The 25,193-nt window shown below is 44.0% G+C and overlaps 1 protein-coding gene across 1 annotated transcript in view; it reads right to left on the reverse strand.

Annotated features, from left to right (window-relative positions):
• Nucleotides 1-18,710, reverse strand: part of CCDC80 (coiled-coil domain containing 80) — a 34,921-nt gene extending 16,211 nt beyond the window's left edge. Inside the window, exons 1-3 of the mRNA XM_024578179.4 lie at nt 17,932-18,710; nt 15,613-17,516; nt 8,459-8,615 (exon numbers count right to left, since the gene is read on the reverse strand). Of these exons, the coding sequence (XP_024433947.2) occupies nt 8,459-8,615; nt 15,613-17,505 (2,050 nt within the window). The 5' untranslated portion in view covers nt 17,506-17,516; nt 17,932-18,710. The remainder of the gene's footprint in view (nt 1-8,458; nt 8,616-15,612; nt 17,517-17,931) is intronic.
• Between the last annotated feature and the right edge of the window lie 6,483 nt (nt 18,711-25,193).

Here is a 25,193-nt window from a genome sequence, read left to right on the forward strand (position 1 = left end):
ATGTTGGCAAAGATGTGGAGAAAAGGGAACCCTACACTGTTGGTAAGAATGCAGACTGGTGCAGCCACTGTGGAAAACAGTATGGATTTCCTCAAAAAATTAAAAACGAAACTGCCTTTTGACCCAGTGATTCCCCTGCTGGGAATATACCCTAAGAACTCCAAAACACCAATTCGAAAGAATTTATGTACCCCTGTATTGATAGCAGTCACATGTATAATGACCAAGATTTGGAAACAGCTTCAGTGCCCATCAGTAGATGAGTGGATACAATAAACTATGGTACATTTACATAATGGAATACTATGCAGCAGGAAAAAAAGAAGGAATTCCTACATTTTGTGACATCATGAATGGAGCCGGATACTATCATGCCAAGTGAAATAAGCCAGTTGGTAAAAGACAAATACCATACGGTCTCACTGATAAGGGGAATCTAATGAATAAAAAAAACTAGTGAGCAAAATAGAAGCAGAGGCATAGATCATGGACAGGCTGACAAGTGTAAGAGGGGATGGGGGAGGGGGAGACTAATTGATAGGTGAAGTAATTATTCAAAGTACATATATGAACAACCCATGGACATGGACAATGGTGAGGGGACTGTTAATGGAAGTGGGGAGTGGGCAGGGTGGAGGGGGACAAAAGGGGAAAAATTCGGATCACTGTAATAGTGTAAACAATAAAATATTTTAAAAAGAATTTAGACACTGGACCTGCTCCAGGAAGGGAGCTATCATCATAGATAACTATAGTTTAATATAGACTAGGTATGATAGAAAAGAGGAACCTAGTTAGGCCTGTTTGATCAAAGTGTTCTCTGTGTCCCATTGTTAAAGTTGCCCCAACGCAAGTTTGTTTATCAAACGTTTGCTTTACCATCTTCATGTGAATTGCCTTCCTGCACTTTGAAATCTCAAACCTCACCTGCTCATTTTGTCCCTGGGTCCCCTATTCTTAGGTAACCCTTGTATGTGCATAAGGAATAAATGTGGACAGCCTATATTCAATGGTTGATTTTCTTCTGCTAATCAGCCTTAAATTACTTTCCAGAAAAACTTAGAAGGATGGAAAGAAAATGATCTTTCTGCTCCTGCAGTTGCTTCTGGAGAGTGGTGAGGGGTTCAGTGGAAACTTTTGTTGTTTAGCCTATGCATGTCTAGATATTTAAATTTTACTTTGGGATTAGTAATAATAATGAGAAGAATAAAACCATTTAAAAACTGATTAAAATGTCCTTAACAATTAATGTTCTGATTCTAAGACTTTACAAACCAGATTTTATCTTGAACCTAGGAATTAATACTTTTAATTCCCAACATATATTCATTATTGACTTTGTTCATTAAACAAGATATTTATCTCCAGTGTTCTGAGCTGACTCTGTTTCGGGTGCTGGATTCAAAGATAAGTATGCTTGGACAGAGTTCAAGTTCCTAATTAGAATCAAAATTAGACTATTAGCATCTATCTAACAGATAAAATTACAAAAACTATTGAACGGCTGAGACAGAAGGAAGTTGAAGATTATAGCAGATTTAAAAAGTGGTCCTGAGTCTCCACACCTCCCCGTATCTACACTCCACCCAGTAACAGTAGCTGCCTGGTACGGTGAGTGGGTTGAGCTGCCCTGACTTGTGATTCTGAGCCCATGTATTTGACTTGTTTTATTTGCACAAGTAACACAAGTAGAGGCTAGACATGGGCTATCACACTCAGGATTGCTCTTGCTCTGCCATTGCCACGACTGCATATCCACATTAGACTTCTGGAGATTAGTTCAGGTTCCTCTGGTCTCATCCCAACCAGGGCTAACTCAGATCAGCTGACTCCCAGGTGACCCTTAGCCTGGGTGCAAGCCCAGCCAAGATCGGCAGAACCACCTACCCAACCTGTAGCTGACTGAAAATACGTGAGCTGCCTAGCCAAGCCCAACCCAGATCAGCTGAACTCTACAGACTTGCGACTAAGTGAATATTTAATGTTATATGCCACTGAGGTGTGTGGGTCTCTATTACATAACCTTACTGTGGCACTAGACAACTGATACGGACATTATCAGGCCCAACCCCGTCACCTTACTGAGGCTGAAACTAAGGAACAATATGTAGTGCATGCTGTGGTGTGCAGTCCAGACCCTGCTGTCAGATGAAGGCTGCTGCGAATGTGCATGGCTGAGTCCCTCTGAAACCTGTACTCCTTAAAGAGGAGCTGCCTTGCCCCAAGTTACACCCATACTAGGAGACAGCCTATATTCAATGGTTGATGCAGTGTGTGTGTGTTTGGGGAGGTGTAGATATAAATGCTGTTCTCCTTACCTCCAAGTGAACAACTCTGAGGGGTCAACGGCACTGCAATTCAAATTCTCCCTCTGTCATCTACTATCCCTCATTGGTATTGCTCCTCATTAACTTTCTGCAGGCAAATCTCAAAGTCTCAGAGTCTGTTTCCCAGGGAACCAACCTGTCACCGATCCTAGGAAGGAAGCAACTTGCTCAAGTTCACATTGCTAGTTAATAACAGAGTAAGGGTTGGGATTAGAATAAAATGACTTCATTCCTTTTGAGTACTCTGTCGACTTTACCAAAATATGTCACACTCAAGGATAGAGAGGACCCAGGACCAAGATTTAAGGCAAACTTTGTTCTACAAGGATATGGCAAGAAATCAATTTCATGCTCTGGTTTTTCTTTTCAACTAAAATTTTTTCTGAACTGTTTTGACTGAACATTGGAAACAACACATTTTGCACTCCCAGCTTACAGAAATAACTACATCCCAAATGAATGTTAGTGCTGAGCAGCAGAATCTGCCAAAGAAAAACAGTAAAAGCACTGATAGGCACTCGATCCAAGTAGGGTGGTGGCCACTCTATGGCAAGACGAAGTCCACCCCTGGCTGAGTGCTGAGGGAGGTGCATGTGAGGCCAGCTCCTGCCCCCAGCTGCCTGCTCCTGCCACAGGTCTCTGTTACACTCTGCACTGTCTAAATCAGGGCTGGGTGAACAAGAGGTTCTCTGGGAAAGCAACATAAGTTTGGCAGCTTCTTGTTTTTCCAAAGCTCTGTAGTCTTCATCAAGGGTTGCACGGCTTAGAAGCAAACATTCTTTGGAAGCTTCCTATATAAACTGTTCATCTGGTTCTGATCCAGCTAAAATGATTCACAGATTCAAGCCCATTTGGTGGATTTAGGTCATTCCACACAGCCTGCCCGAGACCTAAGACTGCTGAAGAGGGACAGCAGGGAAGGGCGACCTCTGCAGAGTGTTACTAAGGACTGGCCCTACTTGTAAGACATTTGTCTGGTTCTCCATCTTTTAAGAATTCCAACTCCCAAATTCAGGTAGTAGGAAATTTCTTCACAAATTTGCTCTTCTAAGCCTGACCATAAACAGCAATGACACTGAAAAAAAAATTCTGCTTCAGTTACAATTTGGTAAACATCAATTGTTTTGGGCATTATATTTGAAGCTTTCATCTGTGACTGCTTCTTCTCTGTAATATCTATGGTTTCTCCTCATCCCACCCCCTCATTCCTAAGTCCAGGCCATGCTACCAATGTCCCTGGACCACTTGAGTTTCTCCCATTGCTTTGCAAGTCCCTTATCTCTTCTAGCACTTTTTCAAAGTATGGCCCACTGTCTACCTTCATCACAATCACTTTGAGTTGAGGTTAAAATTACAATCCTTGGATCCAAACCCATCAGATGAGAGTCAACCTACATTTCTGGTCCTCTCTTCCCTTCTGTCCTACCCTGAACCTTCTGCTCTAGACTAAACCTACCTACAAATCAGAATCACTTCAGCAACATTTTTGAAAAGAGATTCCTGGACCTCATTCCCAAGCGGAGTCAGTATCTTGGAGTGAGGAGGGTACCTGAGAGTCTGGGTTTTTATTCTAGTTTATAAAAGTCTCAGAGTCTGTTTCCCAGGGAACCAACCTGTCACCAACCCCAGGAAGGGAGCAAATTGTACCAACGCAACAGAAAAGTGGGCAAAGGACACTAAAAACAAAATATAAATGCTCCTTAATAATATAAAAAGATGTTCAGTCTTACTCATAAAAAGAGAAATGCAACCCAACACTACACTACAACACCAATTTTCACATACTACATTGGCTAAAATCATTCACAAGTTTGATCAAACACTCCACATAGAGCTTTGGAGAAATAGACGTTTGTACATTGCTGGTGGGACTGTAAAATGATACAACTTGTATAGAGAGAAGTCTATCGATATCTACCAAAACTAAATACACTTTCCATTTGGTCTAACAATCCTACTTCTAAAAATCTACTGTAAATATGTACCCATATACACAGAATGACAAATGTACACGGTAATTAATCTTAATAGTTAAAATTGTTTATAACAAAATACTGAAAACAATCCAAGTGTTTATCAGTAAGAGAGTTGGTTAAATAAACGATGGTAGAATCAGTCTCGCAATGGGTTAATAAAAAACATGAAAGATGTCTATAAGCTTATAAGGAAAGATATCCAAAAATATATTTAATTGAAAACAGCAAAGTGCAGCATATATAATATACTGTATTTTGTATAAAAGGAAGGGGAATATAAGTATTTATATTTATTTGTATCTGTACAAAAAAGCACTAAATGAATAAATAAGAAATCATAAAAATACACATGGGTGCAGAGAGAAGCAGGGTGAAGGGTCAGAAGTGGGTGTAGGACTTGTCTGTGTATACCTTTTTACGCAGCTCTGACGTTGGGATCCAAAAAATGTATTATTTTTTAAAAAATAAGTAAAAACAAAAAGTACCTTGATGGAGTCATCACATACCAAAAAAATCTACTCCGTTTCCAGGCACCTGCATTAAATTCACCAACCTTTCAAAACTCTGACATAGGCAGTATCTTTTTTGATGACTGCAACTGGAAGAGCTTATTCCTCCACCACATTCTTCAAATACTCCAAATGTTTGATTTATTAGGCACTTTACACGCCTTGGTTGCCAGGGGCTGCTCTTGACACTGATACACTTGATGCTAGAGGCAGCTGAGGGCAGTGCAATGGGATGGCTGAGCAAGTCAGGGGACAGCCTGTCTAGCCTCTGGGGCAGAGTGATCAATAATCAAACACTGAATAAACACAGAAGGACACTGCAGCCAGTGCTGGAAATGGGACCACTCACCGGGCCCCGCCTCCCAGCACAGAGTGGCAGGGTCTAGGGAAGGCAGCTGCCGGACAGTGTCACCGTGACAAGCAGAGGAGTGGGGGCAAAGGTCAACTTTTCAGGTGCTCCAGAGGGAAAGCAGCATTTCTGCATTTTTATTGATCCTAATGGGTGTGAAGCTTGTCTTTTCTTCATAATAATTTTCTTCATAATAACAGGATCAAAGACAGAGTATTTGATGCTAAAATGTATTCTATCGTACTCACAAAAGTTGCTTTAGAAATTCACCTATGCATTTCATACGCGTGAGTAAGTATGCATTTCATACTTTCTCTCCTGCTTGCCACGTTCTACCTCCATCAACTTTTCCACCTCCCCTTTTATCGATTATCTTCGAACTCTTCTATTTTGCCAAGAAACATACTTGCTGCATTTCCCCCTCATTCTCTTTTCATTCTTCAATAAAGTACCATTAGCCAGTAACTTCCTCCTGTCTGACAGACTTTGTCTATAATCCATCTTCCTGACATATGCACCAATATCCCCATCCTAGATCGTCATTTCAAACACTACTCACAATTCAGAATGTTATTATGTGTTAGGTCACTCTGACCCTCCTCATGTAATACACTCTGGGCTTGCAAAAACAGATGGGCTTGTTCTGCACTGGCATTTGCTCAAGTCTGAACAACTTTTGTTAAGCTAATGCCTCAAATCTTCAGGTAGCTTCCCTGGTATTTATAGGTTTATTATCTACAGTTCACACACACTTAACAAGATGGAACAGGCAGGAGGATAGCTCACACTGTAATTGTATGTGGGCCTCTACTGTTCAGGCCCAGTAGAAGTCTGGAAGAGTACAGAGTACTTGATTTATTTTTAAGGAAAGCAAGGCCGTCTGATAGATTTCCAGCTGAAAATCAGTCAAGGCTGGAGTTTGGTTTACTGAGACCACGGAGCCCGCCAATTCCTATTTTCCCATGGCTGACTCCCAGTCCTGGCCGAAAATACTACACAGCCTTTCCCATAAGGGTAACCTGGGACATGACACAGGACAGAAAGGCCTTCCAGGATTTAGATGAGGAACAAGATAAAAGGCGCCGCAAACCGTGTCCAAGCTGCCATTCAATGAGAGGCAAACACCCAAATCACAATACCCGATTTCTAAAAGGGCAAAAAAGAAAATCCCAGTCCCTCTACAGTTCATATTCAATCCAGATGTCTAGAAAACAGAAGAATTAATGCTAAAATTTTGCCAAGGCAGCTCTAGATGCTTATAACAGAAACACACAGAGGGTGAGGTGGGACATATAATGATGTTTCCAAACATCCCTGCCATAGGAATGAGAATTTGTGTGTGTGTGAGAGTTGGTGGTTACCACATTTGACACTGGGAACACCTGGTGATGGAGAATTTTCACCACCAGCCAGAACCCGTTCCTGCACTGGACTGAACACCTACTTCCTCTCTAGACATCTGGATTATAATTGAGTTCACTGGCTCATGCTACTATTTGAAAATCCAGGAAGCAAATGGTTGAATCCCAGTAACCACAGAACATGTGGCTTTGTAGTATTGTCACTGGGAGTGATGCTTGAAGAGCAGTTTGAGAGTTCACTGTCAACGTTCTGTAATTAGCAGAAAGCAATTACAAGCATTTTTCAGTTACAGGCACTGTAATCTCTGTGACAGCTCACCAATCTCCAGAAGCCTGCCAGAACAAATGGTGGTGGTGGTGACCACAGTAACAGTGCTCACGACGTGGCGGGTATTTACGTATATTACCTTACTATCCTCTCCATGACCAGGAAACACATATAACTATGTTCTAAGCTGAGACTGAGGAAGTTGCTTGGCTAAGGTCACTCAACAAAGAAGTTATGACTGTGTTTTTGAAGCGGTTTGTTTGACTCCAGAACTTCTTTTGTGTCTCTGTTTGTACGATTATTGTTGTTTGGTTAAAGAATGGACATTTTGTTGTTGTTGTTCCCCCTTCCAAACACACACACAGCACACCCACAGGTAAGTCACTGATCTGCCGTGATTTAAGGTAGGGCTTTGGAAAGGATGCTACTTATTATCCTTTGGATCTACATCAGGGGAAGTTGGGCTAACAGAAGAGAATGCATGCATAACGGAAACTTCCTACCTGAGGAAATTCTAGAGACCTACAGTATGTGCCTGAGGTCAGCAATACTGCACTATGCACGAAAATTAGGGGGTAGATCTCATACTGTGTTTTTACCACAACAAAAAGTATAATTTAGCAAGCAAGACCGTATTAAAAATCAAATTGACATTATCATGACATAATTACAATATGTGTTCAATTATACCAAGATCACATGACAGAAAAACCTGTGAGATAACATGTTATATATATTGAAGTTAAGTGTTAACTAATGGGAAGTATGTTTTAATGGTGTATTCTTTCAGATGTTTTCAGATATAATATATTTTATGATAATTATGCAGAATAAAATGGTAGAATGTGAAAGATTTTCATTATAGTTCAATGAGAATAAAAAAGTAGAAAATGCATGTAAGAAAAAAAGTTTGTTTCAATAAAAATGAAAGCCTTATAGATGTAAAAATTATAAAAGAAATGGGCAGGGTAGATTTGGGGCTTCTGATGATGAAGCTTAACTACTTACAGTCAGTTTTGCCACGTTCCCGGGAGACCCGCAATGAGCTCGATCTCAGCTGCCCAGTGCTGAGCTGATGCCTCGAGAGTCTCACACGCATCGTTAATATGAAAAATTGTGAAAACTCTACACTCAGCCAAATTCTTCTGCTCTCCAAAAGGACTTGGGCATAGTTCAGTCCACATTTTCAGTGACTTTTCATTTATCTTAACAGTTTCTTTCAGCCCTGGTTAATTCCCTCCCCAGCCTTGCCAGAGTCAAGTACTTCCAAGGGTCTGGCAGGTCCCCATGTGTCAGTCACCTGTAGCCTAAAGGCTGCAAGAAGATCAGATGATGTCACTCACAGGCAAGAAGTCCAGAAGAAAGTATCTGAACACCTATCTGGTTTTCCCCCCACCATATCACTTCTCTCTTGTTTCTCCACTTTACTGACTCTCAGACCACAGAGTGCTTGCATATTTTTCATTTTGAAGTGCCAAAAGCTTAAACCAGAACCATCTGGAATGGTTATGTAAATATAATGTCAGGCAAACTGACCTTGGCTGCCACAAGGAAAGAGCCCTCTGGATACCAGAAGTTTCCTTGTGATTCCCCACTGACCTTCCCCATGAGATTTGTCCCACCTTAGCTATGAGAAGAACAAAATGTAATGAAGATGGTTAAGAGAACCTAGCTGGAAGTGGTCGATTTTCATGGTGCTGTTGTTGACAGGGCCGAAGATGGTGATCACGGAGACTCTCCTGGTGGCCATCTTGCAGAAACTTTCCAGGTATTCGTCTCGCTGCTGCACGTACATGTTGTTCTCCACCTTAGGAGCCGTGATCAGCTGCAGGCGAGCGGAGGCAAGCACATGTTAGTTCACAGTGGTAACTTTCCACTGGGGTAAAATCCAAAGGGATGATTTGGAAGAGGGGGCTGGGAGGGACTGCCACCAAAATTAAACTCAACTAAGTTAAGCTAAGCTAAACTAAACTAGGCTAGATCGTTTTGTTGGACAATTAGCATAATTAGGGCCAAAGACTGTTTGGAAAAGACTTATTTTTAAATGGCTTCAGACAGCCTATAGTTTTCTGGTCATTTCCACTATTTACCTTCCTTACTCGTCTCCACGTGCCTCGGCTCCTCAGCTGTGACCTCTGCACAGCAGTGCCGGTTGTGCGAGGCTGTCGTGTGCACTGCAGACACTCGGCAGGCGCGTTGTGCAGTAGGTGCTGCCTCCCTTCCCTCATTTTAATCTTCATTATCCTAATTGGGGCTCTGACATTCGTAAATTGAGTGGTTACTACTATCCTTTCATGTCTCACAGGGTTGAGAGAGTTTCATAGCCAGGTCTTGGGCACTCTGGAACATTCCGTGGCTGATGTCTGCAGTGAACACTGTCTATTCATCCTTTGCTGACTCATCATTGGGCTCAGAGGCCAGCCTCTATCCATGTTCTCCCATTTGACTACATTCAAATCTATTAACCACTTCTCTACTTTATAAAATAAATCGAAGCTTAAAAAATAATTCTGAAGTCTGCCACATGGCATTTCTCAGAGGGGAAGTCACCATGTTGTAACCTCTTTCAAATTCTTTCTCAGAATGGTTAATATCTGATCCCCGCCTGGTCCTGCTTCTTACTTTCTCTGTCAGAGATGTGTGCATGGTTTCCTGAGAGTTTTTCCTTCTAGTAATTCTCCATACGTGGCAAAAATACTACCCCTCGCGGAAACCAAGATGTGTTCAGTAGCTTTTGAGTGGAACATTAGCAAAGGCCTTCTGGGATAAAGTTATATATTTTTTTCAGGTTGTTATTTCTTAAGTAGACATGATTTCACTTACTTTTAATTTCATGTTAATATGCTTGTTCAGATGGACATGATGGGTAGAAACTGTTTTAGAAATGTAATTGCCCAAAAAGAAAAACAATCAAATTTTCTCTAATTTGTTCATTGACTCATACTTAGCCTTAAAAAATAATTAAGCTGGTGGCGCTGGGGGCAGGTATAAGGGGACTAAATGGTAATGCCAAAAAATACAATTAAAAATAAATAAATAAAAAAGATTTAAGATGGCTATAAAAAGAAATATTAATGGTATTTTTTCATTTGTTAGTTTTTAATTAGCTATATTACATCTGAAAATATTTCTTTAGGAGTTTATGGTAGCCCAAATTTTAGAGTTTTATTTTCAGTTGGTATGCTTTATGTTTTTCTTTCCGACTATTTGCTTACAAACATACTATTTTGAAATAAGTAAAATGAATGCTTTAGTGAGAACACAAAATAGTCAAAAACTAAGGTAAGATTTACTGGTAATGATTTGGACACCCTCTTATAAATGGAGGATAAGCCCATATTGAGAGGAGTCTCCAGGGCACAGCCGTCCAGAAGCTGACTGACTGATAATGCCTGTCTCTGTAACTTCAGACCAATACATTGGCTCTGTCTTATTCATCTCCTACTTCGCCATGGACCTTTAAAGTCCACGGACAGACCATGATATGCCAAGATTTCAGGAGTCCTCAAAACTTCCTCTGGTCTCCTTCTTCCCCTTGTACATAATTGAGAATTTCAGACAATACATAATCATACAGAACCTCATCCTCCCCCATCTGGAAGTTTCTCCCAGGCATCTCTGAACACAGTAGTCTTAGGCCACTGGATATTCAGTAGAAATTACACTAAAATAAATAAAGAGCTCTAATGTTCATTTTCACCTCGGGACTTTTGCCCAAGGTGCCTTAACCCCCATGAGGTGACTGACACTGGTCTTGCAGACTCTTTTCCCAGCTCTGTCGCTCAGTGATCTGGCTCCAGGCTCTCTCTCTTGCTAACCTTTCCTCCTGTTTCCCCTTATGTGCCCCCTTTACCCAGTAGCCAGACCATCCTAAATTATGAAATAAAAGAAACCTTGGCAGAGTGGCACAGAGAAGGGGTGATTATAGTTAAAGTTGAAGGGCCTGCATTTAATCCTTATTCAACCCCTGGCTTCCTTGTAGCCTTAACAGGGTCCTTTAACCTTATGAACCTTAGATTTCCCATCTTCACACTGGAACAACTTCCTTGCCAACCTCAAAAGTAGTGAGAACTGAGCGAAAATAAATAAAATATGTATGTAAGGCTGTGCACCCGAGTATAATACATGTATGTCGCCTCTGTGTAGTTCACCCACATTCCTTCCTCTGCCTTGGCCTGTGTGACCCTCCCACCCAGAAAGCCCTGCTGTCCCCACCACCTTATCTGATACTTGGTCATTCTGCAAATGCAGGGTCCTCCCTAAAGTCTTTTCCAGCCCTCAGTGTTCGCTTCTTTCTTATAATCACTGTTCTTATGGTCTGCGCTGTTCACTTGGAATGTATGTATTTCCTTGATTTACTATTATATTTTATGTTTATGTCACACCTCCCCTAAGTTCTTCAAGGCACTGAAGCCCCAGCCCCTACCACTGCCGTGCCCATTGTTGGAGAGCAGACTCTGGCCCCCATTCCTCAGGTTACGTGGACCGCTCCAGCCAGGAGAGGGGAGCCACTCAGAAACACGATGATCACCTCTGCCTACGACTGTCCAGCTGCAGCCCACAGACCAGCGGGTTCAATGTGTTCCTCAAGTGTACATCAGGGAAAGTAAAGAGTAGAGGAGCCTCATCATCTGAATGTATTTCAAGGATTTTTTCCCTGTGTATTGACATCTCTGTGTATTGACATCTCTGTCCCATTTCCGATCCTTTCTTCCTAAAGAGAGCACCTAGAACTTCTCGGTAAACATTACGGTCTGGTACTTGACCTCTTTCCGCTTTGATGGTGATAAAGCAGGGTGTGTCTCATGAACTTAAGAGCTGTGTTGTGCTCTTTTTTATGTTTCTGTCCTGACAGCGTGTTGGCACAAGGAGCCTCGGAGTATAATTAAGCCAGTTTGCATTAATCAAGGGAGCAAACAGGACTGGGCAATGCTGTGGGGAAAGGGTTTTAAACCTCAGATTATTCTACACACTGTGTTAGGCTCAAAAGACTAGATTTTTACAGGATTCTAAAAAATAACATTTAAGCTAGAGGTTTGTCTTAGTAAATCAGAGCTTTATATCCTTTTCTAAAATTAAATCAAATAAGTAGATTGTTGCTCATGACCAGATTACTGAAGTAAGGTTTAAAATATTAACCCACCTGAATTATAGGAGATTCAGTCTCCAAAGAATCCTTAAACTTGAACTTGAATCTCTGCAATTCAGCACTTGTTAATTGACAAGTAGGTAGATTCTCACGGCACAAAATGATGGCTCGTCAGCTATACTCCACATAGTCCAATGTTTAAGTGATGAACAGCTTATCTGTATTCTCACCACCGTCACCCCTAAACTGGCAGCAGCCAGCCTGAGGGACTGGGTTAACTGGATTCAATCTATTGCTCTTGACCGACTGCCAGGAAAGCCAGAGAATGGAGGTGCAGAGAACCAGCCTGTTTTCAAGGGAGAAACTCTACATCGGTGCTCAGCACAAAATGTTGACAACTGATGTGTCTTACCATTGATCCGAGCAATTCGAGGTTTAAAATGAATGTTTAAATATCTGTGTTGATTAACTAACAGGAAAATGTCTCAGTTTCCCCTCTGCTTTGTGGCATATGCGCCTATTCAGGAATGCAGAATGGGGGAATGGCTTGAGCACGAGCTTTAAATCAAATGACGTGAGTTCTAATTCTGGTTTTGCCATATATTAACTACACACCTTGAGAAACTTCTGTCTGTAAAATGGAGATCTTCACAGCATTGTCATGAAAATTAAACCACACGGTCTCGAAAAGCCCCTGGCAGGGCCTGCTCCTTTGCATTGACAGACTGAGACGCAGGGGCTGTGAAGGAGTTCTAGGGTTCCACCCACCCAGCCACAATCTATACCATTGCTGCCAGTGTGTCTCTAAGTCATTGCTAAGTAGAGGCTATGTGATTATGTTTTCACATCTGAAGAATGATATTAATAAATGCCAAGTATCAGAGGTTTATGATAAATTGTAACAGGGCACCAGGTTACTGAAAAGCTGGAAAGATAAGCTCAAAGGCCTGCACAGTTTCTTGGAATGTGAACCTCTTTAAGTTTGAGCACGCTGGCTTAGGCTGAGGCCAGGGAGAGGTATATGGTGTCAGCCGCACTTGAGCAGCTTGGAGAGTGCTGAGCCTTAATGAATATTAATTGAATCACCAAGCTTCCTGAATAACATTGGCCATGTTTGATGGGAAAAATGAGTGGAAAAGTTGATAAATGGAACCAACTAGTTCTTTCACCCAGAAACACAAGCCTCCCCTCTGTCTGGTCAAACAGTCTTTTTCTCCCATCGTTTGGTATTGCACCACCTTTATTTTATCTTGTCTTTTGTAACCCATTCTTATTTAGATGTCATCAGCTCTTCAGAAAACACGTTTCTGATGTGATCATCGGTCATCCCACGTGTGCAATCCCGGGCACATGTGGGACTGCAAGGCTGAAATGCCTCTTGTTGGGGCTTTCTTTGTAATAACAAGCCCGGTTCTCTCACCAGCCACCAAGAGCAACATTGCCATGAGCAGTCCCAGCTGGCTTCTGTTTTGCCTCACATGACATCAGCAGAAGCTGTCATTTGAGTTTCATTTGCTAGAAATTTATGATCAGGGATACTGTTAAAAGCAGAAAAGACCCAGCTGGGCTTTCAAATCCCTGACTAAGGGAGTGGAGAGAAAGGGAGAGAAATAAAAGGCATGACTAATATCAGGGCTATGTATGAAAACCCCTTTCTTTTGACTCACAAACTAGCAGTAATGGAAGTATTTACCAATTGGTGCACCGTTACAATCCTGACAGTTTACCCATGATTATTCCCCCCTGGTTAAAACCTGACCGCAAGGAACACTTTGCCTGCCCTGTTGGCGAAATGGCCAGGGTTGGGTGATGTGTTTTAACAGGCGGAATAAAGTCCCAGGTGCTCAGGAGGCAGGCAACAGAGCACCCTGCTAATGCTTTTCCACAGCCCAGACAGCAGTTTTCCCCCGTGGGTTCTCTAGCAAACATTCAAGTACCAGGCAGACTCTAAAATCAGCGATTTTTTTGGTTCTTAGTGGGACATTCCCACTTAAATGTATGTACTCTGGGAATACAAGTAACTGTTAAACTACTGTGACAGCCTATTTTCTGCTAACCTGAGTTTATACAGTTACTTTAAGGCTTTGATTAAAACAAGTAATAATACACAAAAAAATAAAACACGCACAAACAAACAACCTGTAGAATCAATCAAACTTAGGTTTTGTTCTAACACAGAAATATGCTATTGATGGAACAGCTAAGAGAATTTGGGGACATGCCCCACCCATGATAAATACCACAAGGGACTCTGCTCTGAATAACATTCCAAATGCACATCTAAACTTTCTGAAACCACTACAGATAAATAGGCACCAGAGTCTCTCTGGGTCAGATTATTCATCCAAACTTAGGCCAGACTGGAAGAAAGCTAAAGCATCCTCAGAGACATGCCTTGAGAGAAGAGTGTCTATCGCTTCTGGTGAGGAAAATGCAGGGCATGGAGTCACCTTGTGTCTTCGGGAGGATAGACGATATCCTCAGTGGCGGGAGAGGGCTCCCTCCCAGCCGGCTGTCTGAGAGAATCAATCCTGATTCATGTTACCCAACACTCATTTACTGACTTTTTCCTCTGAAGCAATTGTATCATACTTTCCTCTTTGACAGCCTGGGATAAAATGATAGCGTTATGAAGCGAGGGGTAAAGCCTTGGAAGGGCACTAAAAGAGTGGGTAAGGAGACTTGGAGAGGAGACATTGCTTATGAGAACTGCCCTTACATTTAGGATGGGGCTTGTTCCTGTCCAAAACCTTTTTCCTGGGCTTTGCATAGATACTACTATTACTCTTTGGATGGTGGTAAGTAATGGCCAAAGAGACAGCGACTCGCTCAATTCTAGTGGCACTCAGAAACTGAGGCAAAGCAGAAGGAAGGACTGCTTGTCTCCTTTATTACACTCGCGCGCGCGCACACACACACACACACATACTCATGCTTATTTTATAGAGTCTCAGGGAAACTGACATCTGGACTCCAAGTTCAGATGTGTCTCTTCAGTACTGGAAATTTGAACAATTATTCCAACTCCCCACATGCCATCCTTTTGGCCTTTTACTAGTTGGGTAGAGATAGAAGAGGCCGACTTTAAGGGGTAAAGGTTTCAGCCAGCTGGTGTAAAAGCATTCATAAGGGTCACACCAAAAAGAGCCTCTGCCCACTCCCACTTACACCTACTCTCCACACAGGCTGCCTCACTTCCGCCTTTGAGTTTCCCAATTGTTGATATAGACCTAATTAGGGGAAAGAGGAGAAGCCTTGTTATTTCCCCATCTACATGCTTCCAGTTTCTAAGCTTATGAAGAGATAAACCCTTTTCTAAGTTGTGTCCAGAGTCAGTGCATAGCATTTTAGGAACTTCATTCTTTTTTTATTCTTTGAACTTAGTAAAATGGAGCTGTGCCCAGAACTATCCCTTGGAAGAGAGGAGAGTAAAGGTGGGGGATGGGTGCTGCTGGGTGTGGAAGAAGCTGACTACAGGTGCCTCCCTGAGTTCACGTTCAAGGTCCGCTGGCCAAAGACTCTGACTCTTGTGAGAAAAGATGCATAGAGCACCCAACCCAACAGGGCTGCTGGCCTGCCTGCCCTTCCCTGACACACCTCCTGATCTTCTTGACGTGGCACAGGTTCAGCCATGGTCTGCCACCCAGTAATGTGCTTTTAGAAAACCCACAAACTAAACGTGAACACTCCCTGCCTCATCCCACAGAGCAATGCCAAGGAGAAGATTACTTACAAGGAGTCTTCGTTTGCCTTCAAAGGAGCCCAGCAGGTCAGTCACCAACTTCTTGGGACTCTGAGTGAAGTACTTTGTGGTGGGTTTCAGGTAGCCATCCTGCTCGGTTTTACCTGCTTTTTTCTTTTTGCTCTTCTCCTTCTCCGGCCTGTTCTTTTTCTCGGCCTTGTCCTTCTTCACTTGTTTTTCACTTTTGAGTAACTTCTCTGCTTTCTCATTCTTCACCTTTTTTTTCTTCTCCTTCTCGGGCTTCTCAAGCTTTTCATGCTTTTTAGACTCCTTTGCCTTCTGGGGAGGAATGTTCCCCACCTGCAACTCCTCCTCCAGCTGAGAGGCAGTAGGTCGGCTGGGGTCATACTTGTCCTCATACTCATTGCTGAGAATTTTCTCTTGGGCTTTCTTTTTGGGCAGTTTCCCCTTGGCTGGCTTGTGAGGACCCGGCACCACGTTGGGGTCCCGGTGGCCGTGCTCGCGCCTGTCTGTGCGGTTGTCCCGGAGACGGCCGGGCATAGCCCTGCTGCTGTGCTCTGGGGTGGGGGTGGGAGAGGCCGCCGTGAAGCTCTCAAAGCTGGTGGCCTTGCTGGGCCTCCTGGTGGTCTGTGGCCTCTCCCTTGGCTGTTCCTTCCTGGGTGCAGGGTACAGATTCTCTGGGGCTGCGGCACTCCTGGTAGTAGTCACCTCTGCTGTTGCTGGGGGCCTGTGGGCATCGGAGAAGGGGTGCACCCGGGGGGTCCAGGGCCTCTGGGTGGTCGGAAAGGCCGTGGTGGTTGTAGATCTGGCAGCCGCAGTTGGCACCCGCGAGGTGGCGCGAGTCACTGTTGTGGTTGGAGCCGGAGGCAGGGTGGTGACCCTTGGGGTGGGAGGAGGTGGTGGAGGTGTTGCTGTCGTGGTGGTCGGTTTTCTCAACACCTTCGCCCGACTCTCCCTGGTGGGTGGCACTTGTGCTCTCCTGAGGTCTTCGTTCCTCTTCTCACTGCTCAGGCCTGGCCTCGCGGCGCCCCCACCATTGTTCCCCTCCTCCACCACCTGGCCCTCCACCCCAGAGGCCTTACACTTTTGAACAAAGCCCTTCTGCCTGATCTTCTCTATCCTGCGGATGGGACCCTGGTCGATGATCTCGTACATGGCCTCCAGCCTGACTGGGTAAGGGTAGCGCTCTTCCACCTGCAGCGTCTTCTTCAACAGCACCATGCCGAACTTCCCCTTCTCCAGCTTCAAGAAGCTCATCAGCTTTGGGATGAGGCTGGGGTCCAGGGACTGCTCCAGAACCCGGCCCTCGCTGGTGATCTTCCGAACCTTGCCCCCTTCCTCGCCGGCCTGGTGGAACAGCACTATCTGCTGGATGTGCCTTTCCGCCAGCTCACAGTACACGTCGTCCTTCAGCAGGCTCATCATCAGGCGGTAGTAGCCTTCGGAAGCGTGAGGCGCCGAGATGACCCACACGCGGTTCTTCCCTGCAAAGCTGGCAAGGATGTTGGGAGAGCTGGACCCAGAGGGGAAGCGCAGCATTCTTGACCGAGCTGAGGACCCCTCATCTCGGACCATCTCACGGGGAGAACTCCGGGCTGCTGGTCTCCGCTCAGGTTTCACCAGGGCCCCATGGATACCTAGTGGGACTGGAGGGGCCTTTTCAGGAGCTATTCTCAACACAGGCACACTGCTCCTTCTTGGGAGAGGCTGAAGGTTTCGTTCTTCTAGAGCAGGTCTCTCAATTCCCTGAGACCTCCCCGTGTGCCTCAGCAACCGAGCTGGCCTTCTGTTGACTGGGGAGACCAGAGGCCCTTTCTGCCTTCCATGGCTCCCTCCACGCACCGCCTGAGGGTGGGGTTCTGACCCACACACCAGCCACACTGCCAACAGCATGGTAAAACTGGGTCCCATTCTCCATGTCATTGTGCAATCCACTTTTGGAGGCAGCAAGGTCAAAAGACGAAAGGGGAGGGGAAGGGGAGAAAAGAAAAAAAATTATTTAATTGCAAACAGAGCTGGGCATTTTCTCTTTCTCTATTTTGGCCAAGGGCTGGGGGAAGGGGTGGTTAGAGAAGAAGAAGGAGGGAGGTCAGGGAATGGAAAATAGGATGAGATCCTGTTACTTTTAAGCCCCTGTAATTTATCAGTGCTTAGCAGAGACAGTTACATTAAGCAGGAAACCCAACTCAGTGCCCCATTCAGCATGCTTGCACCCTTTCAACTGACTCTCTGATGCTCCAGAGAAAATGCACACTGAGCATATTACTTATGACAACATTACCATTGCATTTCCTCAAACAAGCAACACAGATACAAACACACCAAAGACAGAGAGGATTACACACTTACACTGTGGCTCATGGGGATGGAATGCAGAAGGCTTGAAGAGCAATCTGAAGTGTGGTCCCAGGACAGTTTCCCAGATGAAACACGTTTCCTCCCAACCCTCTGTCTCCTTTGCAAGGCTGGGGTGTGCTGCAGCTCAGCAACCAGAGTCGCCTGTCCTGACCTGAGGGCTCAGCTGCTTTCTTCTTTTCTTTTTGGCTGTCTTTTTACCTTCTTGACAAGTAGGATGAGGTGACAGGAGCTGTCCTTTTAAGTCTTTGCATCTCCATTTTTCTGTAGGTTCTGCTCAGCCTTGTGTCTGTGTGTGCCCAATCCCTGTACCGGCACACAGGGCGTCCCCTGAAGCGGAGCCCCAGCTCTTTCTGAATCCCACTTTTTTCTCTCTTCAGAGTTCCAGGGTCCTTCTTATCACCCTTTCCCCCACAGTCTGGCTTAGTCCCTTTGTTTCCGAGCGTGAAAGCACTGGGATTAATATGTTTTCCAGGCTGAGGGAAAACACAGGAATGTGATGTTGAAAATAGGCTTTTTCTCTTTTCCTATGCCTCTCTCCTCCCTTTATTTCTCCCCACCTTTTTTTCCTTCTCTTTTCCTTCTTCTTCCTTTTCTTCTTCCTCTTGTCTGGATTCAGTCCCAGGAATGCCAGGACAACCTCAGTTTTGATCCAAACCAAACTCAAACAACAGCAGCCACTGGAAATCAAGGAAACTTCACTAAGGATTTAACAGATCAGCAAAACGCCGCCTCCTTCCCATTTCAGCACGTTGAGAGTGGACTCGGTGGGGAGGGCCGTTCTTTGGGTGGGGGAAAGTTTTGAAACACTACCCATCATCATAAATCACTTTAGAATAGGATGGCTGAGGACTTAACCCCTTCCATACCGAGTGATCAGGATACTTTCCCTTCCTGTGCATACTCACACTGCATTCTGGAAAGGGAAGATTCTCAGATTTCTGCATCAGGCTGCTCGGTTTTCCTAGGGACAGATAATCATCTGGGTCAGGGTGCGTGGCTGTACACACACAGACAGTATATGTATTTATAGTTCTGTGTATATATTTTTATATTTTTCTCCCGGCTTCATGCATTTAGTTTGAGGTTGGAAAAGCCCATGGAAAACATGACTGGGTTGTTTTTATTTTATGCTAATTGGAGATCATATTACTGTATTCTTGTTCCTAGTTCTCTCCTTGGCATGGAAGGAAGCTGGTAAAAGGTTAGAAATGCAGGCAATGGCTGCTGTTCCCCTGAGACTGTGTCAGCCATTACATCAGGGGAGGGGCACTATGATCTGCAGTTCTGGGTTCTAGCTAGAGATGGTGGGCTACGACCTTCCTTAGAGACGTGTGTGTGTGTAGTGCGGTATTTTTCTCTCCAAAAGCTTCAGGTATCTTAAGGGCATTAGGCAATCCTTAGAAATAGCCACATCAGGTTCCACAGAAGAGACTGAGGTAGCTCTCTGTCTCAGTCTCTTCTGTGGAACATACTGGGTCTGGTATGGGGATTCAGCTTCTAGGTGGGTGGAAAGGTACCTCAGGTTATACAGACATTTCTTCCAGTTTTTCCAAGAGAATTCAGTTGGCATGAATTGCCGCAGACAGTGAGGAACTACGGTTCTCACAAAGCCCTTCGCAAAGTAGGCCATGCTAATGGTGACGCTGATTGAATAAAGCTTCATTCTTAGTTACTACCCCTTGATCAGCCCATCTCCAATGGGTCATATGCCTTTCCTTCATGTAAGCTCCTGGCACTGAATTGAAGACCTGTCAAGGGGACTGAGTGGAAGGCTCTCAGCCCAGAGATTGAAGACCCAGCGGTGCCAAGAGGGAAGGCCCTTGTCTGGAGCGCTCACAGACACTTGTGACTACAGTGACAATTCTGGGCTTCAGACAGAGACCCTCTGTCCTCCAGGGTCAGAGAAGATTTTCCCTTCCTTGGGCTTCACCTCTTAAGTGGGTCAAATGCCTGTGCTGAGTGTGGGCAGTCCTAACTGTTACTTCCTTTCTCAAAGCACAATGTGTTCCAGTCTTTCTCTTCCAAGGTCTGTCCTCTTCTTCTTTTCCTTTCCTTTTTGTCTTCTCCCTGCTAATAACAGCTACCATTTATTGAGCATTTTAATGTGGGGCTCTGGGCTTGGCACTTTCCTATATTCTTTTATCTAGCCCTCACAGCATCCTTAGGAGATAGGTAGAATTATTCCCATTTTGTAGATGGACAAACTGAGGCTTAGTGAGTTTAAATAAGTTGCCTACTGTCACACAAATGGCAAACAGTGGTGTTGAAATCGAACCCAGGTTGAGAACTGTCTACCAAATGTGTTCTCTTGCCTCCTCCTTTAATTTTATTCCCACAATGTCTCTTTTCTTCTTCCGGTAATACGTTTTTGTGTTTCCTATATTTGTGGAAGAGTCTCATTTATTTATGTAACCAGAGTACTTATGATATTTTTAGAACCCTACTTTCCAGAGTAATTCTCCAGTAGTAATTTTTACCTTTCTTAATAGGTCCTTAAAGTCATTACCCTTTTTCTTTAATATCACATGACCTCCAACAACCTTCCAACGATGTGCACCAGATTTTTCACCTGTGCACTAGTAAAGTTGAAGTCACTTTAGAGACTAGGATTTGACTCTGAGGGGGGAAACTAGCCCAACCCTGAGCCCCATCTGTCTTCCTGGTGGCCTCAGGTCTTTTTTCCCCTTCTGTGAGCTGTAGCCACTAGATGGCGCACTCAACACACATGTGGGAGAGGACCCAATAGGGCCACCTTGGTGTCTCCCTAACTCTTCTCCATCCACCCACCCCCAACCTAGTCACACTGGCAAAGTGGGGCTTCTACTACCTGCTCAGGATTTTTCGACTTCAGTGCCTAAAGTCTTCCCTGGGACCTCAGGACCCTGTCTTCCCCCTGGGGAAGTCCAAGGAGCACAGGCCTGATAAGAACAAGTAGCAAGTCAGCATCCACCCCTTTCCGGAGAAGCCGATGGTGATACATGGTTTGTAGTGATTCTCGACTTCCAGTCCATGATTTGAGAGCCCTGTATGAAAAAGTCCCCCACTTAGATCTTTTTATCTTTTCTGTAACCTAAGAAAGAAACAGAAGAGCAAGAGAGATGAAAGAGAGAATTGTCCTAGGGACACTGGGATAGAGGGTATTTATTTGATGAAAATCAGAGTAAAAGTAAGGAGGCATCCAGAAGGGGGTGTGCTAACTGATCAGACCCACGCTGACCTCAGTCGTCAGCAGCCTGGGCCCAGGTCTCGGGGAGTATGTTGTCCCAGGCAGCCTAGAGAAACCATGGTTTCTGTCACATGTAGCTTGTTTCCTTGCACAAAGTAATGCTTGGTAAGTGTTATTGAACTGGATTCAAAACATTGTTATGTTTCCTGAAAAATATCATTTCCTCAAGAGGAAATGGGAAAAAAGAGAGGAGGCAAAATACAAATTCTTCAGTGTGATCTTGGAGGGAAACCACCTCTCCTGCTCTGTGATAACCTGTTTTCCCAGCAGGAAAAATGGCAGAGACACAAACAATATCACATTGAGGATAATGCTACGTGCTTTTTCTTTCCATTTGTAGGCTTTAATAAATGTCCAGTCTTAAGCCACACTCATGCCCTTCAGAAAGAAAAAGAATTTTCTTTGTCAGTATTCACAGAATAGGACACACCAAAAAATAAACAGCAAGGTCAAGGGGAAAACCCACGCTGACTGCTAGCTCAGGATGCTACTGCAGCCAGGGGAAGCTCTGAAAAGGGCAACCCCCAAAAGAAACCCTCAGAGCAATTTCAGAATTGCTCCAAAATGTAAATGAGGTCATATGTTTAACCCAAAGTTGAAGAATATGTATACTGTAAAAATAAGAAAGAAAGAAAGAAAGAAAGAAAGAAAGAAAGAAAGAAAGAAAGAAAGAAAGAAAGAAAGATACCTGATAGGATAGTGGCCAAAACTACTTAGAAGAACAATTTTAATGTTCTTTTTTTATTTTTAGTTACTTTAAAGTTTATCGGAAGAATCATGAAGACACTTTTTCTAGGTGGAAAGTTGCTTAATTAAAAAATTGTCGAACTCCTAATTAGAGCAAATTGAAAGATCTTGTCCTAGCAGAGATTAAGGAGCTATGTAAATGACCTAATGGCTCATTTAAATCTTTTGACATCAGTGATTTAAAGTTCATATTTTTATTGATTGCCATTCTGTGTGAGAAGTGTAAACTTGTAGGCATATTGATTTGCTGCTTGGAAGGGTTAACTCTAGGCTGGGAAGAGGTGGACAGTACTGGGTTCAAAGGGTTAACCATTGGCCATTTAATGCATACAAAAGATTTATATGGATCAGGTTTGAAGAGCAAAATCCTGATTGTGCTGCTCTCCACACCCTTAGGCAGAGCCAAGAAGGGAGTCAGGACCCAATTTCTCTCTTCCTTATTTTAGGCCTTCTCTCAAAAGCTCTCCAAGAGTGCAGACTAAGTACCAGGAATGATAGAGAAGCAGGCAGTCTCTTCCCTTTAGAAGCTCACAGTTCACTGCAGAAGATGAACAAGTATTAGTCCATTGTACTCTCTGCAGCAGTACTGCCAACTTTTCTCTTCATGAAACAGGTCAGTGCTGACTGGTTGCCGCCAATATGCACAGAGTTTGTTCCTGTCTGAGATGCTGCTTCTTTGATTGTTGGAGTAGGTTTTGCCCCGAAAAAGGCTTCCAATGGCAACCACTGTGGAACACCTGGAAAATCTTGTTGGGTATGTTCCTCTGGCTGTAGAACCCTCTAGCCTACAAGAGGCCAAACCACTCTGTCTGGCAGGCTGCGTGCGAGATTGTCTGACAGTCCTTACATTCTCATTTCCCAGCTCCCACCTTGGCTCTGTTTCTTGTACCTGTCCTTCTAGGATTGCCCTGCCTTTCACTTCTTGTTTCTCTGTCTTGACCCTTCACTGCAGGTTTTAACTGCATCACTCAGAACCTCGCCTGACATAAGGAGGGGCTAACCAACAGAATACCAATAGTTCAACCAATTTATTCAGTGACAAGCATTGTTCTAGTTACTAGGGGTATAACAATGAATGAGCTCCTGATCTCATGGAGCTTATATTCCAGTGGTAGAAAACAGGCAGTGTACCTAAACAAAAAGTAAACCTATGCCTAGATACACTCTTGGAAGAAATTTTTGTAAAAGGGAAGGAAGTAAAAGGTGATGAAAGGAAGGAGACTATTTTAGATAGAGGTCAAGGACAGTGGTCCTAAGTGAAGCTGGGGAAACAAGTCACTCAAGCAGTGGAGGAGGGAAGAACATTCTAGAGGGAATAGCAGACACACAGGCATTGAAGCAGGGATTGTTTCACAACGTGTCCCAGGAGAGTGATGGTGAAGGATGTTAAGCAATGGTGCGGCAAGCTGTGACATATGAGTCACAGGGATTGCTACGTGGAGACAGAGTATGGGGCAAGCATGGCCACGGGGAGACCAGTTAGGAAGATAATGTACCAGTCAAGTGAAAGGTGTAGGCGCAGAAAAGTCATCCTCTTTGGAATTTATGTTGAAGCCGGAGCTGATAGGAGTGGTTTGGAAGCAGAAACAATCATGTTTTGTTTAAAAATCCTGTCAGACATTCTGGCACAGAGCATGAGCAGGCAGTTGGTACCTGAGTTTGGACTTCAGGGAAGACTGCGGCTAGATTTATAAATTTGGAAGCTATTTAAAACATGAGGCTGGTCCTGGCTGGTGTGGCTCAGCTGGTTGGAGCATCATCCTATAGACTGAAAGGTCACAGGTTTGATTCCCGGTCAAGGCCGGAAATCAACATACCCAGGTTTCCATGTAATCCCCTGTTGGGGGGCATACAAGAAGCAACCAATCAATGTTTCTCTCTCTCGCTCTCCCTTCCTTCCTCTCTGTTAAAGCAATGAAAAAAAACGTCCTCAGGTGAAGATAAAAAATAAAACAAAACCGTGAGGCTGGGAGAAATCACTTAAGGAGTGAGTATAGGTGGAGACGAAGCGTCCTCAGGCCTGGCATACATTTAGAAGACGAGAAGGTGGGTAAAGGATGTGGAGGAGGAGCAGTGGTGTGTTGGGAGAAAGGAAGGAGCACATGGTGGTTTTCACTCGCCCACAGCTTGAACAACATGTCACCTCTGACCCTTTCTGCACAGGTTCTTACCACACATACCCACACTGAGCTCGCTCTTCAAAGCCAGGACCCTGTACCATCTCTTTCGCAGGGGTTTCCCAGAAACTCCAACGTGAACCACTCTCCTTCCCCTGAGGAGATGTTCTGCAGAGCCTCGCTCTTTGGCCATTTTGTGCTTCAAACATGGGTTCTTGTCCCTTCAAGAGCTTCAGGCTCCTGAGAATGTGGAGCACCCTTACATTTAGTTCGCCCTCTCCCTCCTCTGCACCCTGCATATATTTCTGCATATATAGAAAGTACAAAAATTTAAGTCTGTACCAATCAAATGCAGTTAGAAGGAGAGCTGGCAAAATGCCAGAAGACAACCTGACTATGATTTACCACGTTAAAGAGGGAAAGACAGAGGAAAAGACAATCTGCCCTGCTGTTGGCACTAGAAAGTCACTTAATCTCTGTCCATTAAATAATAATAGCAGCAGCAGAAGAAATCGCACTATAAATCATCAGAATTAAACCTTACACTCGCCTTCAACTGTGGAATTGTAAATATGAGGCAAAAAATTTTATATAAAGAATTATAAATATTTATTTATTTATTTATTCAAAAACTGTTTATGGAACACCTTTTAGATGTTGGATATTATTCCAGTGTTGGGCAGAAAGTAAGAGAAAAAAGTCTGTGCTCTTATGGAACTCACTTCTTTTTTTTTTTAAATAGGGGAGATGCCATTTACCCTTGCTGGCCATGCCCCAGCCTAGTTTTTCATTATTTTTTAAAGATTTTATTTATTTATTTTTAGAAAGAGGGGAAGGGAGGGAGAAAGAGAGGGAGAGAAATATCAATGTGTGGTTGCCTATTGTGCACCCACAACTGGGGATCTGGTTTTGCAACCCAGGCATGTGCCCTGACTGGAAATTGAACCAGCAACCCCTTGGTTTGCAGGCCAGCACTCAATCCACTGAGCCACACCAGCCAGGGTGGAACTCACATTCTATTAGTGAGAGATGAGTTCCCTAAAGAAAATCAATGCAGGAAAAAGTAATAGCAAATGAAGGACAAAACACACTATTAAAGACGGGGTGACAAAGAAAACGGAGGGGGTCAATGATTGAATGTGAAAGGTGGGGGTGGGTAGGGC

The sequence above is a fragment of the Desmodus rotundus genome, chromosome 2 (genome assembly GCF_022682495.2).
Source record: "Desmodus rotundus isolate HL8 chromosome 2, HLdesRot8A.1, whole genome shotgun sequence".
In the NCBI taxonomy this organism is placed as follows: domain Eukaryota; kingdom Metazoa; phylum Chordata; class Mammalia; order Chiroptera; family Phyllostomidae; genus Desmodus; species Desmodus rotundus.